The sequence below is a fragment of the Pyrus communis genome, chromosome 16 (genome assembly GCF_963583255.1).
Source record: "Pyrus communis chromosome 16, drPyrComm1.1, whole genome shotgun sequence".
Classification (NCBI taxonomy): domain Eukaryota; kingdom Viridiplantae; phylum Streptophyta; class Magnoliopsida; order Rosales; family Rosaceae; genus Pyrus; species Pyrus communis.
In genome coordinates, this window is record NC_084818.1 from 3,808,626 (window position 1) to 3,827,083 (window position 18,458).

Below are 18,458 nucleotides of genomic sequence, written 5' to 3' on the forward strand. Positions count from 1 at the left end.
AAAGATACGGCAAAACTAAGATAAAGTGGCTGCCATATAGGTCTGTTGTCTATACTCGGCCTCAGTGCTTAAGCAAGACACCCCTCCCTGTTTCTTGGAGCTCCAAGAGACAAGATTATCTCCAAGGAAAATGCAATAGCCCCTAGTGGAGCGCCGATCATCAGGATCTCCATCGTAGTCCACATTGGCAAATGTAGTGAGTGTGAGATGACTAGGTTTATAGACAATGCCCTGATCATAAATGGCCTTCAAGTATCAGAATATGCGTTTAACAGCAGCCCAATGAGTAGTAGTGGGTGAATGCATATATTGGCAGACCTAATTGACGGTGAAAGTAATATTAGGTCTTGTGAAAAGAAGATATTGGAGAGCACCAGCTATACTTCAAAAATTAGTGCCATCTTACAAAGGTTCTTCATCATATATACTCAACTTACGGCCAGTTGCAGCGGGAGTGGTGAGAGGCTTTGCATCAGACATTTTGGTCTTCTTTAGAAGGTCCAGGATGTACTTGGATTGAGAAAGATACATGGCAATGGATGCCTGTGTAATTTCCATTCCCAAAAAATAATGCAAAGGACCTAGATCCTTCATAGAAAACTTTTGACCAAGCTGTTGAATGAACCGAGATATATGTGATGGATTATTGCCCGTAACAAGGATGTCGTCAACATATGTCAACAAGTAGATAACTATAGATCCATTAAATAAGGTGAATAGCGAAGAATCTGCTACTGAGGCTTGAAACCCAAGTTCTTCAAGATGTTGGGAGAAACATTGAAACCAGGCACGAGGTGCTTGTTTCAAACCATGTAATGATTTTTGCAGTCTACAAATATGTGATGGAAACTGAGGATCCATAAAACTTGAAGGTTTGTTGAATATAAACTTCTTTTGCCAAAGAACCATGTAAGAAAGCATTCTGAACATCAAGTTGTCAGATAGGCCAATTGTAGTGAAGTGCAATGAAGAGAATGAGTCTGATTGTTGCATGAGTGACAACCGGACTGAACGCCTAGCTGCAATCTATACTTTCTTGCTGGTGAAAGCCATTTGCGACTAATCGAGCCTTATACCGCTGTATGGAACCATCAGAATGTCGTTTGATCCGATATACCCATTTATTTGGAAGAACATTCATGGATGGAAGCAATGGAACCAAGGACCATGTGCCAGTACACAAAAGAGCATTAAACTCTTCTGCCATTGCCTGTCGCCATTCGGGATATTTGTTAGCCTATGTAAAACAAGTAGGCTCAACCACAACATTAGGGGCAACAAACCAAATGAGATGAAGTTTCGCTAATGCTGGAGACTCATGTAGAGTACAGGATTCGGATTTTGTACATGCAATATATGCCCTTATTATTTTATTTTCGGAGATTTAAACAGACCCCTGTTCTTAACCCTTATGCTTAGGATGTCAAGCAACTACAGATCGATACATGTTGAGTCGAGTCGAGTCGATTTTATTTATTCTAGGAACAAAGTTGCTTCATGTTTCAAGTTTGTAAACTTTGCGTATATTGGCATCAATACGAATGCTTTGTGACAGAGAGTGCCTCTAAATAACATAGGAACATGCTAACTCTATCGTCACCATTTTGCTTGCTCCACAATCATTTCAAAGCTGCATAGCAATTGGGTTTTCTCGTAAAAGAGCGAGAGGTGTCATGTGAATTAGTACAAAGAAGAGAGAGATAAGTACTACAAAGAAGAAGGGGAGACAGAAGAGAGATAACAAAAGAAAGATCCAAAGGTAAAATTGTAAATGAAAAATAATTAAAAATACAACCACGAAATAATGTGAATAATGTGAGTTTGCTGATAATTAATTAATGGGGTGTGTTATCCACACACCCTATTTTACTTCTCACACACTTCTTGATAATTTTTGTCTGTTGATCTTCTTCAATTCATCCGATCCGGCGGCCAAAAATTAAAAAGGGTGTGAGAAGTAAAATGGGATGTGTGGATATCACACCCCTTAATTAATAGGTAACTAATCCCTAAATCATTTTCACACATTTCTCTTGTCATTCAATTTGCTTCTGCTGAATTAAGAGTTACTTGTTCAGAAAACAAGTCTTTTAATTTTATATGGGATTTTTTTTTTATATTTTTTATTTTTTAAGAAAACCTCGACGGTACGAGGGATATTTTATTAATAACGAAACAAATAAGTTACATTTAGTCAGGGGAGAATATAAACCTTACCCCTCATAATGCCAAGAAAAGGAGAAAAACAACATTGAGTAAGAAGGGGGGACATAAACCTTACCCCTCTAGAAACGAAAATAAATATTATACAAGGGAGGGGGGACATGAAACCTAATCCCTCTAAAGCCAAACCTGAAAGAAAATACAATGAAACAAGACGACAAAATTTGACAAAATCATACAACACAACCATACTGGCATATTCGTCACAGCAAGGAAAATGCCAACAAACTTACGCAAAGTACAAAACAAAGCTAAACATATTCAACAATTACATGATACATTTTAAGCACTATCCTATTCAGCAACTGTGAAAGAAGAACGCTCCATGGCATGTTTACCAGCAAAGAACCAAGCACAATCCAAAACCCCGTGAAGAATCCAACTCCTAAGCTCACGTAGAACCACCCATCTTCTAGTAAACGGTATCCACCTCCTCCGTCTTGCTCAACTGTTGGTGGCGGTATCACCCCATCCGTGCTGCAATTCTTGTTGAGTGGAGCTCCGCATAGTTCGTTGCCGACGAAGCTCGACTGATCGAGGCTCTGCAGTTGAGTGCTTTCCGGAATTCGTCCCGTCAAATTGTTGTAGGCCAAGTTTAAGTGACTCAGAAATGTCAAATTCGTCATGCTTGGAGGAATTTCACCATCAAGTTGGTTCATGGAAAAATCGAGAGATTCTAACTGTGCCATATTACCAATCTTTGAAGGAATTCTTCCAGTGAAGCGATTATTCGATAAATTGAGGGACTGCAATGCGAGGAGGCCGGTAAGTTCTTCAGGGATCTCTCCATACATAAAGTTGCATGAAAGGTCCATGCCCTTTACGAATCCCAGAATCTTGCTATATTCCATTTCTATCCCTTTCGTTACCAAGATTTCATTCTCTGTAAAATTAGCCCCATACATTCTAGTTGGAGAAAATGATTCTGAAAAATTAGCCAATGCGCTCAAATTGTGGAAGCATCTCGGTATCATTCCTGAGAGTTTGTTATGCGCAAGGTCCAATATCTGGAGACTTTTCAAATAACAAACTTCATTAGGAATATCTCCTTCAAACTTATTTGAACGAAGATTAAGAACATTCAACTCTGAAAGGCTTTTCCCTATCCATATTGGTATGCTTCCGGAAAACCCATTTTCACTAAGGTCAACAAATGACAACTCCGTACAGTTCTGCAGGGAATGTGGCAATTCTCCGTACAGGTGATTATTGCGCAAGTGCAGTGATTCCAGCCATTGTAAGTATCCCATGGACATTGGGACATTCCCAGTTAGGTTGTTATTTTCTAAATTTAGGAAGCTCAAGAATTTCCAACTCATCCAACAATCGGGTACTTTTCCAGTGAGAAAATTGTTCCCGAGATGAACAACATAAAGTCGCTTTGTTTCATCCGGCCTATCACAGAAGAGGTGGAAAACAGATCCAGAAAATGATGAATTGGAAAGATCTAGCCACCACAATGAGGTGGGAACAATAGGCAATGCACCAGTGAAATGGTTAGAACTAAGATCAACCACTAAATATTTAGCACCAAATATATTTTGAATCTGCCCATACAACTGATTGTGAGAGAGATTCAAATAGTCTACTTGGGACGTTAAGTTCCAAAACCAAGTTGGAATAGTACTTGAAATTCCTGTACCAGACAAGCTTAGTTCTTTTAATTGCGTTTGTGTCCGCAACCACATCGGCCATTCAGGCCCCAAATGCCAGGAATCCAGCTGCAAAATTTCAAGTTGAAAAGGAGGAACCCAATCTCGACTAGTTTTCAGAGTAAATGAGTTTCCTTTTGCAAAGAAATGCTTCAACTTTGTAAGGTTGCTAAAAGAAACTTCCGACACTGCACCTTCTAACGAATTATAAGATATATCCAATTCCGTTAGCATTTTGAGTTGACCAATAACTTCTGTGAAAGTTCCATTAAACTGATTTACAGATATGTCCAATTTTTCTAAGCTTGACAGATTTCCTAATGACATTGGAATGGGACCTGATATATTAGTATACCTCAACGACAATGACTTTATTCCATATGGACCACATCTAGACAAACTTTCAAAGATTTCGGATGGTTTTCGAACCGTGAAATGGTTCTCTGACAGATCAAGAACTTTCAACTTACAAAGATGCCCCAAAGAATTTGGTATTTTCCCTTCCAACCGATTACCATCCAAGTGAAGATTGACAAGGGCTGTCATGTTTCCAATGGAACTCGATATTTCTCTGTGTAATTCATTGTAAGAAAGAAGTAAGGACTCAAGATTGTTCAAACTATACAACCATTCAGGTATGGTAGAATTGAAGTTGTTCCGCTCAAGATTAAGGACTTTAAGACCAGTCATATTCTGAATAGAATTGGGAATCGGATCAAGACTAATAGAATTGTATGACAAATCAATTTCCCTCAAAGATGTGATATTCTGTGAAATGCTAGGAATTGGACCTTGGAAACCACAACCACTGAGACGAAGAGAAACTAGATTATTAATACTGAAAACCCACCTCAGCATCAAAGAATTAAAACTGTTTCTAGAACGATCAAGGACGACCAGGGAAGTAAAATTTGCGGTGGGTAGATGGGGAATTTGATCAAGTCCACAACTAGACATATCTAACTCTGCCAAAGAAGGAAGCATGTTTGTAACTTGCAACCAGTCAGATGCTCTGCTAAGATTTACATAACTCAAGTCCAAGTGTTTCAGCAGAGAAAGACCAGAAATCCACTGAAGGTTCTCTACCTTCAGATTAAGGGAACTACTGAGATTGAGATAGCGTAGACTGGAGAGATTTCCCAGTTTGTGAGGAATTACTCCATCAAATGATGAGAATGCAAGATTAAGGTGTGTTAAACTTGCCATAGAACCAAAGAAACTAGGAATTTGTGTTCCATTGAAATCATTGTTACTCAAGTCTAAGAAGTTGAGATGCTTTAAACTGAGCAAAGAAGGATTTATCTTACCACCGAAACAAGAGTTGCATTTCCAATCAGAATCGAGATTATTAAGGTGCAGCTCGTGGATGTGGCCGGTCATGTGATCACAGACAACTCCTATCCAACTGCAACAGTCTGAATCTTCTTCTGCAACCCACGACGCAAGCCGATTGGCAGGGTCCTTGAGATCTTGCTTGAACATCAGAAGTGCCTGTCTTTCGCTTTCTTTGCAAAGCGGAGGCCGACTGGGATTTCCATTGCATAAACCAATACTGAAAGTAATGGTTGCAATGGCTAGAAACCTGATTAGCAGTAAAACAACTCTCATGGTTCTCTCCATAAAGTTCAAGTGTATGAAGCAGGTGATGTGTATGAGCAATGAAGGATCCAGAGTAGTGCTACCTATATATACTAGGGAGCCTCACCTTTTCTAAACTATCCTCTACGGCATGAGACCACATTTTCAAATCGGTGCACATCAATGAGAGTAGCAGTCGTCGGACGGACTCTTGGAATCTTGGACAAAAGTTTCATAGATGATAAGATGGATTAAACTAAGCGGCTATTTAGGACTAGCTAGTCCACATCTATAGAGACACAAGTTAATTTAAGACCCCACTTGGTATTGGGAATCTTCGCCCCTTCAAATACATTGTATTAATATAGATGAAAAATTAATTTTTTTGATGGATGTGATAATTTTACTGGGATATAATACGCCCACCTAAGCTGGGCGTCAAATAGGTAAATGTGCAAGTGAAAGTAAAAAGGGTAAATTACAATTTACTTCTTTAAATTTTGGTACAATTGTAACGAAAAATTTTTCATCCCATGTTCTATCATTTATATAGTGACACGTCATATCCCATCCCATGTTCCGGTCACATTGAAAAATCTCTCCAATTGTAACCTCGTACAACATTTCTATAACATTTCAATTTCATACATTTGGTTATAACTAGCAACAATTGCCCACGCGATGTTGCGGGTTTTAAAAGCATTTAAATGATACTGTTGCTTGTATACACACAAAAGATCAGACTTCTATTTATATGCAAAAAAGATTAGACCAACAAAGTTCTTGTGGCGTTGGATCAACAATCGTACCACCATACAAAAGATTATGAAACATTGTTCGATTTACATGCAATTTTTCTATTTACCTTCAGAAAATTAGAATGATAATACTCAAAGATCATATGCCAGCTTGAAATTGAAAGACTAAACATTCTCATGATCCAATTGTATATGAAAGACTATCCAGCTACTGCTAAGAAGTAGAGAGTAAATGATCCTTCACTATTCATGGCAACTAATAAAACTCCAACAGACGAGCAAAAACGACTCAGTTTGTGTAGTTGGTAAAACCATAAACAAATTCCATACCATTTCACAGCCAATCAAGATACATCACCAATGAGAGCAACATCATCAAGTTGCCGTGTAATAATACTTGTCAACTTTATCTCCAGATCAGATTCAACTTTAAAACTATCTTTCTTTAATTTGTTCAGAGGATTAAATTAATGTTTGATAATGTTAGGAAGTTGAGAGGATTAAATTTTATGTGGAAAATTTGGCCAAAAACTCTGATGTATTCCATACGATGGTGAATGCATGAAAAGTCATGCAGAATAATTAAAGCTTTGATTTTTCTTGCTCAAAGATGATAACAAGGATTGAACTGTACATACGGCCATGTAAGTAGCTAGTCCATCTGTAGGGGCAGAACTTTAAGACCAGTCATATTCACAACCCCACGAGGAACTGGGAACAGTCCTTCATACAAGTCGTAGCTAAGACCGAGTACCAGGAGTATTTCGTTAAAACTCTCTAAATTTTATGTGGAAAATTTGGCCAAAAATTCTGATGTATTCACACGAGGGTGAATGCATGAAAACTCATGCAGAATAATTAATGCTTTGATTTTTCTTACTCGAAGATGATAAGAAGGGTTGAACTATACATACTGCCATTTAAGAAGCTAGTCCATCTGTAGGCCATCTGTAGAGTCATATTCACAACCCCACCAGGAACTGGGAACAGTCCTTCGTACAAGTCGTGGCTAAGACTAAAGACCCTTCGTAGCTAGCTAGGATGCAACCACAATTAGCCCGTGCATTCTGAGACAACCACAATTAGCCACAAAATGATTGTCAGAAATGGACCTTCTCGAGTAAACAGAATGAATGTGAATCAACCTACAATATGCAAGCTATTTCAAGAAATGGAGCTTCAACATACTATATGTAGACAGAACCAGAACCAAGTCCAGACTCACTCGTAATAGGTCTCCTCATCCACAACAATATCCCAGCTTTCCCCTGTCGTGCTTTTTCCATATTTGTGCACCTTACTGCAAAGAGAGAGCAAGTTAACTTGTCAAAGAAAAACCAGAACAATAGATGCCAATGCAGTTCAGCAAGTTTATTTCCCTTCGTACCCATTTCCAAAGTGCTCTTCTCCCCATGTCCGTGACCAACCTAGACATGAGAGAACAAAAACAGAGTTGCATCAGATTAAATTATTGAAAGAAAAAGTTCACTTCTGTTGTAACGAATCGACATTAGAATCAAGCAACCAAGTTATGAAATACGAATTTAAAATGTAACTATTTACCGTGTCTGAAACGAATCTGTGAAATCAAATAGTTAAACCCTAAACAGCACCACTGCAAATAGCATAAGAAAATTGAAATTAACATTGGGAGAGAAGAATATGAAAAGGGAATACCTGTCGGCCCTTTGAGTTATTGGAAAAAAACCCAACAGAGCAAAAGATAAACAAAAATACAGGAGGAAAGAAAATAAATTTTCAACTTGTAAGATCCATACGCGAACAGATTGGCGGTCAAAAGCATTTCAAAACTCAGAGCCATCAAGCTTTTTGATCTGCATGGAAACTATTTATGCAGTTTGAGATTCTTATAGACGCTTCAGACACATCGACATATTGAAAAAGCAATATTCACCGACCTAGTACCCATGCTCCATAGAAGGTTACAGAAAATATGAATGTCTGGACTCTGGAGTGAGAAAGTAAAAGGACTTACCGCGTACTTCATATCTTCTAAGTTTGTGTAGTCCACAATCCCTGTTGTTCCTACAAAAAAGGCATTGGACAAAAGCTAATTCAATCGAAATTCTGATGTCTCATGAGCTAGGTCTTAGGATTAAACTATTGAACTAACACTATATGAAATAGCAGTGTATATCCCAAAAACAGTCTGAAATCTGGTTGATAATCGAAGAGTTCGAAGGGATTTACCTTTGGATTCTTCGGCTTTCAGATGGAGTTTGCTTATGTGTGGGAGAGAGAGGTGGAGCAGCTAGGGTTTGAGTATGGAAGAGATGAAAAATGGAGAGAGCACCTGTTTTGGCTGAAGCAACAGCTCACACAATCTGGACAAAAATGCAAATGTCTTAAAAGGGGAAATTATAAAAAGAAACCTTAGCAACTGAATTCAAAGAAACATTCTGACATTGTAAATAACATTTCACAGAAACAAAAATAAACAAAAATAAAAAAAAACCTAAACTAATTACACTCGGATTACAATGTTATCATTTAACAATAGGAATTCCCATACCTTAGCAGAAGATCCTGCATCTGCAAAGGATCCTTTAAAACCTTTTTTCTTGAACAATCCCGCACTGCAACACTTCCAGGCAAGGTAAACCAACAGCACCCTCATGCTGAGCTCTCCTGTGCATATAGACCCCTTGTAAGTAATCTTACTCAGTCAGTTATCATGAATATACAACTTATATTAATTTTCTACAATATCCAACACACAAATATAACAGAAGAGGAAACTTTTACTTAAGCAGCACAAATTGATATCCTCTGCATTACATTCCAAAATCCATCACTCTTATGTCTTTGCCTGCATAGTTTTTGCTCCAACATAGCCTGCCATGATGATAGCACTATCAATAATTAAGACATAAAGAAAAGGCTATCCTAGCTAGGTATTATCGTTGGAGTAAACCAACAGCACCATAAGTAAAGTAGCAGACCAAAGTTTTTTTTAGAGTTGATGTCTTAACATGTTTAAGTAGCGAAAAGATTACAACACATTGGATGTGTTAACAGATCCATAAGCTGATGACTCCCTCTCTGGTTTACCGGATCATTCTTAATGTATTCAACAACGCAGCAGCAATTAAAAGTCCTTGGAAAATGACAAGCTACCATAAAGACATGACGAAAGCTATATCTCACCTTACCCCCTTGTTGGCATAGGCAGCATATCCGTCCTTGTTGTTCGGGGTGAATCATAATCCTGAACTCCATTATCATCATCGTCGAGAATGTCTTTGGCTTTTCTAGCAAGAACACCCCAAAACCCATGTTTGGATTCATTAACATTCTTCAATGACGTATACTCGAATCAGATACCGGAATCAGATACAACAAAACACACAAGTCACGAATGAAACAGCACAAAACACACAACCCAAAAATTAAATGAAGAATTCTTTATAACATGCATGTTGATAAACCACGAAAAATTCCACTTCATTATACATGCCTATTGTTTTCTCTGTCCAAATATGAAATTGCCATCATCATTTTTGAAAGCACAAACCAAAATCACTTCTCAAAGAGATCATACACAGAAGAGAGTGGAAGCTTACCCAAAGCCAATTTCATGTTGTTCATTCCTTCTTCTTCTTCTTCTTTTGGACCCAACAATCCGTGGGTTTGATTGCAGCATAGTGATTTAGTTTAAAACTAGAAAATATGCCAGCGCGTTGCTGCAGGACTTGAATGCACCAGCCTAAACTGCATGAATAAGACACATTTAACCTGAATAAATTAAACATAACCATGAATGGACAAAGGAATAGATGAGTGAAAGGGGTCAGTAAGATAAGCAGCTTGGTTTTTATATACATTCAACATAGCTGATATGAAAAGACATTGTACAATTAACAGGACAAAATTGAACGTTCTTGATTACAAAAGACGTGGTTGCAAAATATTCTCTGTTTTCATAAGAAATAGAAGCAACATTCAACCAATTTACATGATAAGAACCGTAAATTGGCATCGCGACAAAAGGGGATCGACTAAACCAGGTTGAATCAGAGAACTACTTCAAAGTTCAGATAGAAGTAAAAAATCAAATGAGCTACAGGCTTAAGGTCATAACCACAGATGAATGAAGGGCTATTAACTTAAACATTTATAAATAACCTTTAGTCCCTAGCTATTATGCATGCCACTAATGAAAGGAGGGATCACCATTTGTTAAGGTACCTGGAATTCACCAATACCAGGATATTTCCAACCATGCCGTTCAGGATAAGACGGATACCATAGCTCTCCACACGGACCTAATCCAACTTCAATTTCTGATATCATTCCTTCCTCAAAAAACTCATCAAATTTAACTCTGAAGCTCCTCATGTAGTCGAAGTAAACCTGCATTGGTTCCATTATAATATAACAGAATAGAAACTCTCAGCATTAAACAGTAAGAATGCATAGGGTCTGATTCTTAGAGAAATTCTTCCATTTTCATCCGAGTCTCACCGATTAAAACTTTCACCCAAAAAAACACTCTCTGATCAAACGAAAACTCCAAAACCAATTCTATGGTTGATTCAACAGGTTTATACTATAAAGAAAATAACGATACAATATGGATACCTAGTCTTTTTTTGGTGGAAAAGAATCTTGTTTTATACCAGTTGGAAAACAATGCTTTTGTTTGATACAATCTGGTCTTGGTTAAAATCTAGTATCATTTACAGAAAGGGGGAAAAAAAAGTAGTAGCAATATACCCATAATACGCTGCAACATGCTTGCATTTCTCCGCACCAAGTGTGGTTAATCATGTCAGCATCCAGAATCACAACCCTGGGCTTGATAAATAAAGCCAACCAGATACTCGAGATCAAAAAAGGTGAAACTACATGCATAGAGAACTAAAAATAAGATAGAAGTCAGTTCTTTGCAAAACCAACAATTGCATTTACCAAAAAATGAAATAAAAATAAAACCCAACAACCAAAAAAGAGGAGCATGTGCAATAGCAGTCATGTAAGAGTTCAGTTCGAAATTTCAGATTAACCCATTACATCATTTCTATAAAAAATATTCCAATTATGGCATTATCATTGAGCAAAATTAACATGTTGGCAGAAAAACAAATCTTATGAAAACGGTGTGTGGATTTATAGTTAACCAAAGCATTGATTATAAAACTGACATCTAACTGATCAAAAGAATAATCTTTACATTGATAACATACAAATGCAAAGGTGATATCAAGTTTTTCAACTGCTTCCCCCCAAAAAAAAAAAAAAAAAAAAAAAAAACATTTATAACTTGTAAGTGGTCTTGCTAACTGCACCTTAGGTTAAGTCCCAAACTTACAATATTTGGACGTATGCTGGTGAAACTATAACATTGTTCTTTGCATCCAACATTAATTCCTTGAAATATATGTAGTAAAACTTGGATCATCTACTTTTATCTCAAGGATTACCACAACTGTGTCTTTCAAATTTTATCTTCTCCATTACTTTCCAGCCAAAAGAAGAAAAAAAATAGGAAACTACACACATTTGTTAACAGAAACAGAGATCACTTCCAGAACCTGTTGGGATAAAAATGGCATCACACTGCCGGATAAAACACAAATGTTTGTGGCTGCCAATACAATATGTGGAAATACATATACCAGCCCAAGCATCTTTACAGTATATAAGCAAGTAACTAACATTTTTCTCTGACTTGACCATATGATTTTTCAAAAATGATGCTCCAAAGCACTAATCCGGCACAACTTGCACCCACACCAAACACCAATCCAATACTTTATCTTTGCACAATTGTCTCACGATCACATAATTGTTAATTCATAACACCAACCAACCCATGTTACTGGTACAAAATATAATCACCTACACCTAATCATCTTATATTAAGAAGACATCATACAATAACAATGAATGTTTTACACTCTGCAAGTGAAGCAGCTTTCATTTGCCAATTTCTCAAGTGATAATGCAAGCTCCATTGCTGGATAAAAAAATAAGGACTGAGAAGACATCAAATCCAACGCAGACAGCAGATAAAATTGAACCCAAAGGGCAAAAGCCTTCTCTAACAAATAGATGCATATAAAGAGTCGTTTGGGATATAGATATGGGTGTACCTGGAAGAATAGAGACGCACTGAGTCGGAGAGAGTAAAGAGAGAGTTGAATTTCGGAGGAATACTGGACGACGACGAACTGCGCAGCCATAGCTGTTGGTGGCGGTGATTCCGCTGCAAGAGACAATTTGAAAAAAAGTATTCAATAAATCTTACAGAACTATAATAATTCAGTCATGAGCTTCAAATCATTGGCATTTCAATTTTAAGATAGTATTAACTGTTTACAAAATTAGAAGCAGCTGATGGCATAGCATACCGGTTTCAAGCATGCTAAAGTTGGACATAATCTTCGGTATGTAGAGGTATTTTCTTTTCTGAGTCTTTCTTGCAACATATCACAGCTGGTTTCTACAAATTTGAAAACCGAAGCTGTTAGTATGGATGTCTGTTAAATTTAATCTCATAACAGTAGGACGTATAAGAAAACAAAGTGAAGGCGCATATATAATCCATGTTTCCCTCTTTTTCATCTACTCTATCAGAAAAATGTGAGTGCTAAATGAGTGCATTTAAATCAAAAAGAGTTGACAGAGGCATAATTGGAGAAAGAAAAGGTCTTTATATCAATAAAAAAAAAATGCTTCATAGTTGGACATAGAAAATGAAGAAAATGATTGGATGAAACAAAGAAAGGCCCTTAAAATTTTGACAGAGGCATTCTCAGCAAGTTAAAAAAACAGAGGCATTCCCAAATAGAAGATACAATATGCAGTAAAAGGAAAATATTACCTGAGGAGGAAAAATAAAAAGCAAAAAGTAAAAAAATTGTAAACCTCAGTAGCAACATAGAATGCATATGAATGAAGCAATTTTTTTTTTCAAATGAAAACTTGTAAGAAAATAAGAAAACCAAGTGAATAATACTTGAATCAAGAAAGTCCCCAACGCAGCACAGGGGGGCATCTTCACTGATAGCACCAATCCAGAACTTTAAAGCAGCACAGTCCAACAAAAGCAAATCCATATACAGCTGAACAATTATCCGCCTCATGTGGTGAACAAACATGCTTTCCAGCTGATACTCGTACATGCTTACCCTAACTTTTCTCATGACCTGGTTAAAAAGATAATAGCAATCATGACTAAGAAAAAGGGAGTCAAGTTTTGAAATATTTCCAAAGATGTTATAAGAATGAGCCCAAAATAAAGATTTCAAAGTGCACAAAGTTCATGCAGAAGTGAAATTCTCTTAATCTCAAAACAACATCTCTGCTGTAAATAATGGTGAAGCCTGTAGCCCAAAATTAGTAGTAGGATTCTAGGCATCAATCCATCAACTATCGAACGTTACGCGATATACATAAACCGATAAAGAAAAAATATTGCTCTGAAATAAAAGAACTGATCATTTAAATTATTCATGACAGAACCAATTTTGATTTAAAATATGATGGCCAAGAACAAATCACACTTCTTTTCAATGCTGACCATGAATTTTCAGAAGTTAGAGAAGATTTTTTACCAATTGAAAAGACAATGGTCACATATACCTACAATTAACCACCAATAAGCGTGAAGTTTTGCATGACAATGCAATAGCAGCTATACAGGATGCCATTCTAGTAGTCATTGAGAATGATTCTCTTCATTCATTAGAAACTAAAACCAGAGAATGAAATTAAAATTGAACAAAACCATAACCCAACCTGAGTTTCAAACCAACCTAAGCACAGATTCAAACCACTATGCAAACACATCACAACTTGGTGTTCTCACGCGAAACACATGCAAAAGTCAATACATTTGGTTGTTTTTATTAAAGAACCAGGCTCAACTTAAGACATAACGATTGCACATTCCACCATAACAACAGCAAATAAATATACCTCAAAAGCCAAAGGGCGAATTGCTGTGTCCAACCATCCAAGTTCCTGAAATACGAACTTCGGGATTGAAAGAAAAATGACCTGGTGAATAAATTTAATAAGTTTACGGATTAGTATTCTGAAAGAGGATTGAAATATTAAAAAAGTAATAAAAGGGGTAAAATTCTATACATTGAACGACAGTCTACCCTAAACCCTGGTTTTGAAGATCAATATATTTGTTGTTTTTATTGAAAAAGAAGATATTTACTTCCATAAACACATTCCTCTTATGAACTCCAAAACGATATTCAATTGTAACTATAGTCTTGTATGATAGTTTCCTAAGGTCTCTTAATCTCAAAACAACATCTCTGCTGTAAATAATGGTCAAGACTGTAGCCCAAAATTAGTAGTAGGATTCTAGGCATCAATCCATCAACTATCGAACGCTAACCAATCTACATAAACCGATAAAGAAAAAATATTGCTCTGAAATAAAAGAACTGATCATTTGAATTATTAATGACAGAACCAATTTTGATTTGAAATATGATGGCGAAGAACAAATCACACTTGTTTTCAATGGTGACCATGAATGATCCTCAGAAAATAACAACCATAAAAAATTAAATCTATTTCTAACAACAACATATTGTTTTGAACAAACCAACAACAACAACAACCACCATAAAAAAGCATGAAAAAACAGAGCATTTGATTCACAGGGTTTGTTCAAAGGCATAAAAAATTAAATCTATTTCTAACAACAACAACCATAAAAAAAGCTATCCCTGTGAATCAAACCAAACAGAAAATAACATACATAAACAGATTTGTTAGGAAACGATTAACAGTGCATCATATGTGAATGAACAAAAACCAGATGCATAATGTATTTTAGAAGGATAAAAAAAAAAAAAACTCAGCATTTGATTCACAGGGTGAGGACAACAACAAATAATAGGGTAATGAAAAAAAGGGGTCAAAACCAATACACACAATCTACCTATAATTAAGAGTAAGGGATATACATAAGGGCGATTATATGCAAAATTACCTTGATTTCCCTAAATGGTATAAGTAAACTTTTCTCAAGCTTGGAGTCCAATCCCAAAAGCCGAGCAGCAAACTTAAAGTGTCTGTTCGTTGCCACTAATGCATTCATCTTTGCTCCTTCTTCAAGTGTCTGCCTCAGAAGCTAAAACCAGCTACTTATCACCTCCAATCTCGGATTCTGCAAAAGAACAAACCACATGCATGAGGATTTATACAGTTCTTCGTTTTACCTAAGGTTACTGGACCAGAAATAAAAAATGAAATCAGAGTGCTTTACTTTGTGAGGTTTGATTTGTAGAGGACTGGAGCTGGGTTTGGTTTTGGCTTGAGGCACTGGGAGAGGAGTCGAAAGGGCAATAATCTGAAATTACAGTTCTAGAAATCAAAATATATTACGGAAAATAACAAATAATTTGTGAAGCAGAGCAGAAGTGGGATTTACCTCAATGCTATGTAGAGGGTTTGGAGGATGTCTACCTCGTAGTGGTCCGTGCAAACAATTTGATAAGAAGTACTCTGAATCTCGTCAAACCCAGACGGACTTATATCAAACGTGTGCAGCAAAGCGAGAATAGTTTGAATTGAAAAAAGATCTGTCTGTGTGAAAAAAAATGAAATAACACATGGGAAGCATTAGCTTGAAAATGGATAAAAGGGACATATATGTATATGCCTGTTCCTCAACTTCATCTGATAGGTAAAGTTCATCAGGCAAACCTTCTAAAGCCTGACCGAGTCTTTCATGAACCACATGAAATCTAACCATGATTGCCTCGCTTTCAAGTGCCTAAATTACCGCAACAACAAATAAATTAATAATTCACGGTTCCGAATTTGAACATCTATTAATTTTCAAAGGGAAAAAGCCTAACCAGATAAATTTTGCTCCCTGGACAAAACACCCACAACCCCACGTTTAAAAGTATAAAAAACCCTCCACAAATCAGATACCAGAAATAAGATCCCTTCAAATACGAAAAAATTTGGGATCGAAACACAACAATATCCAAGAAAAACAAACAATTCGAGAAAAACAGTGAGAATAAGGTACGAATCAGAGAAAGAAGTGAGATTTAATTACCTCTTGAAGGGATCGAAGGGATCACGAAGCATAGATGGAAGAGATCGATGCGGACTGTAGGACGCATGATCGAAGTCGCCAACCCGTTGCAGAGCAGCTGAGAATGTTTTAGGTTTCTAGCGTTTTCGGAAGACGCAAAGAATACACACACCTATGCTTTCCGCTCTGTATCTCTCTCCCTGTCCATCTCTCTCTAAAATGGTAGAAAATCCCATGGATCCTGTCAGAGCACCCACCTAAATATCTCTCTCACTCAATCCAAACCCGTAGCTCCCATCTCTCTCCAATCTGTCAGGCCCTGTGTCTCCCTCCTCTGTAGTCGCTCTGTCCCCCTCTCTCCGCTCGCCACAGGCACACCCAGCTGTCTCCGAGTCAAAAATGGGAGCGATCGTCTCTCTCCAATTTGTCAGCCGTGATGTCCCCCTCCTCTCTCCTGCCGAGTCAAAAGCTGAGATGCAGCCAACGGCTGGAAATTGGTCCTTAAGCCTAAGTGGCAATTTTGTAAATTAAGAGAAAACTGGTTAAAGCATCTGAGTGGCAATCAGGTAAATAAACTGAAATGTCGTCCAAAACACTGTTCATATGAATAGTGCGATTTCCCCTCCTACTTTAGACTAAAGTAATTTCAACATTGACTATATATATATATATATGTAGATAATCCTAAACACTTCAATTAAATCTCAAATTGCAAAGAACACTTCAATCTGACTAAAACTACACAAAGGAAAAAACAAAGACAGAAAAATGTTCAAACCAATCTAGAAGCCAAAATGATCCCCCAACATCAGTAAATTAACAATAAAAATCTAAACCCATATAAATTCACAAGAAAATCAAAACGTGCGAAAAAAATTTTGGATCACAAATTGTCAAGTACAAAAGGATAAATTACAAATCCAAAAGAAAAAATCACAAACAAACTAAAACTTCAAATCAGTGAAGACCGTACCTTGAAAAGGGGTCGCCGCTCTTGCCAACATCGGTGCCATCGCTGTCTCGACCCTCAACACGCTTCCGGCCGTACTCGATGACCTTGGTTGTGGAATTCTCCAGCAATTTTGGCAGAATTGGTTATGCATGTTTGCTCGCCGCAAGGTTTTTTGCTGTGAATGAAGGCAAAATTTATAAGGTCAGAGAGAAACATGATAGCCATGAAAAAGAGTGCGAAAGAGTGGTGCAAAAAGACTGGCCGATAGTTTTTCATGACCGGCAAAACATACACCCAAGAGAAGCAAGTATAGTTATTAAGATTTAAACATGAAAGCATTAATCGCCAGGAAAAATTCATCATCAATATCAACTTAATGCTGAATCATAAAGAATTAAGAATCAAATGAAAGAGCCAGAACTAAATCACATTCCAAGAACAGAAGGTTATATGAACGAACACAAACCAATTACAGAACTCACACTAATTGAACACAAATTTCAGCAATAACTTGACCATAACCCAGACCCAAATCACAAAAAGCGGCAAATAACCTCAATCCCACTTAAATCCAAACAACCAGATGACCCAATCTCTCAAATATCACCAACTAATGATCAAGGCAGCTACAAAACAGAAAACAAAAATGTGAGTTATAATTGAATTCATTTACATATACCCTACACCATTAAGACTTAGTGATAAATTTATATTCCTGTATTCCATAAAGAAAAGAAACTCGTCATATAGAACAATTATAGGTATATATTGATTTGATAAGATAACACTTAAACTGTGAAAGATCTTGCTATTGCACCAGCATGGTAGCAAAGCGTAAATTATTTTTGTGTATACCCTAAGCTCTGATAGTAGCATGGTGGCCCTGAGGTCTCTCTCTCTCTCTCTCTCTCTCTCTCTCTCTACATATATTGTTTACGAATTGGAATTCTGGGTTGTGCTTTGATTTGTATGAGAAAAACAGAATCAGCCCAATTTAATTAAGAAGCCTCTGAGTTGTTTTTATTGTTTGTAATTTTGACTCGTTGAATTTGAGAATTGCTTCTAATCTGTGCTATGATAATTTATTTGGAAGTGAGCATGCTTGTTGATAGATGATAAGCTTCAATTTATACTGTCTGGTAGAGAGTTTATAGTGCCATATCAAGTGCTTTTCTTATATAATCGTTCACATAAGCCGGCAATTGGACCTGAAAACGATTTATACTCCTTTGATGCTGATCATTCGATATCCA

The 18,458-nt window shown here is 36.9% G+C and overlaps 3 protein-coding genes and 1 long non-coding RNA gene across 6 annotated transcripts in view; 1 reads left to right on the plus strand and 3 right to left on the minus strand.

The window, feature by feature from the left end:
* The window catches only part of LOC137721209 (uncharacterized), a 32,832-nt gene that overhangs the window by 12,026 nt on the left and 2,348 nt on the right, over positions 1-18,458 (plus strand). The window lies entirely within an intron of this gene.
* LOC137721205 (receptor-like protein EIX1) lies at positions 2,239-5,659 on the minus strand. The gene has a single exon (XM_068460308.1). It carries the CDS (start codon positions 5,493-5,495, stop codon positions 2,475-2,477), a length of 3,021 nt encoding a protein of 1,006 aa, XP_068316409.1. The 5' UTR covers positions 5,496-5,659; the 3' UTR covers positions 2,239-2,474.
* Positions 7,042-9,855, minus strand: LOC137721210 (uncharacterized). 3 transcript variants are annotated; one of them, XR_011066614.1, is made up of 10 exons: positions 9,796-9,855; positions 9,380-9,478; positions 8,745-9,067; positions 8,423-8,556; positions 8,208-8,257; positions 7,990-8,046; positions 7,775-7,826; positions 7,599-7,638; positions 7,437-7,511; positions 7,042-7,278 (listed from the first exon to the last, which is right to left on the minus strand). It is a non-coding gene; the product is annotated as an uncharacterized lncRNA (long non-coding RNA). The 3 variants fall into 3 exon arrangements; XR_011066613.1 differs by having other exon boundaries at positions 9,380-9,483; XR_011066612.1 differs by lacking the exon at positions 9,796-9,855 and having other exon boundaries at positions 9,380-9,784.
* LOC137721454 (uncharacterized) lies at positions 11,825-16,791 on the minus strand. Its single transcript, XM_068460550.1, has 9 exons — positions 16,275-16,791; positions 15,911-15,980; positions 15,636-15,790; positions 15,471-15,554; positions 15,195-15,371; positions 14,156-14,236; positions 13,194-13,383; positions 12,586-12,677; positions 11,825-12,440 (listed from the first exon to the last, which is right to left on the minus strand). Exons 5-9 carry the CDS (start codon positions 15,300-15,302, stop codon positions 12,276-12,278), a joined length of 636 nt encoding a protein of 211 aa, XP_068316651.1. The 5' UTR covers positions 15,303-15,371; positions 15,471-15,554; positions 15,636-15,790; positions 15,911-15,980; positions 16,275-16,791; the 3' UTR covers positions 11,825-12,275.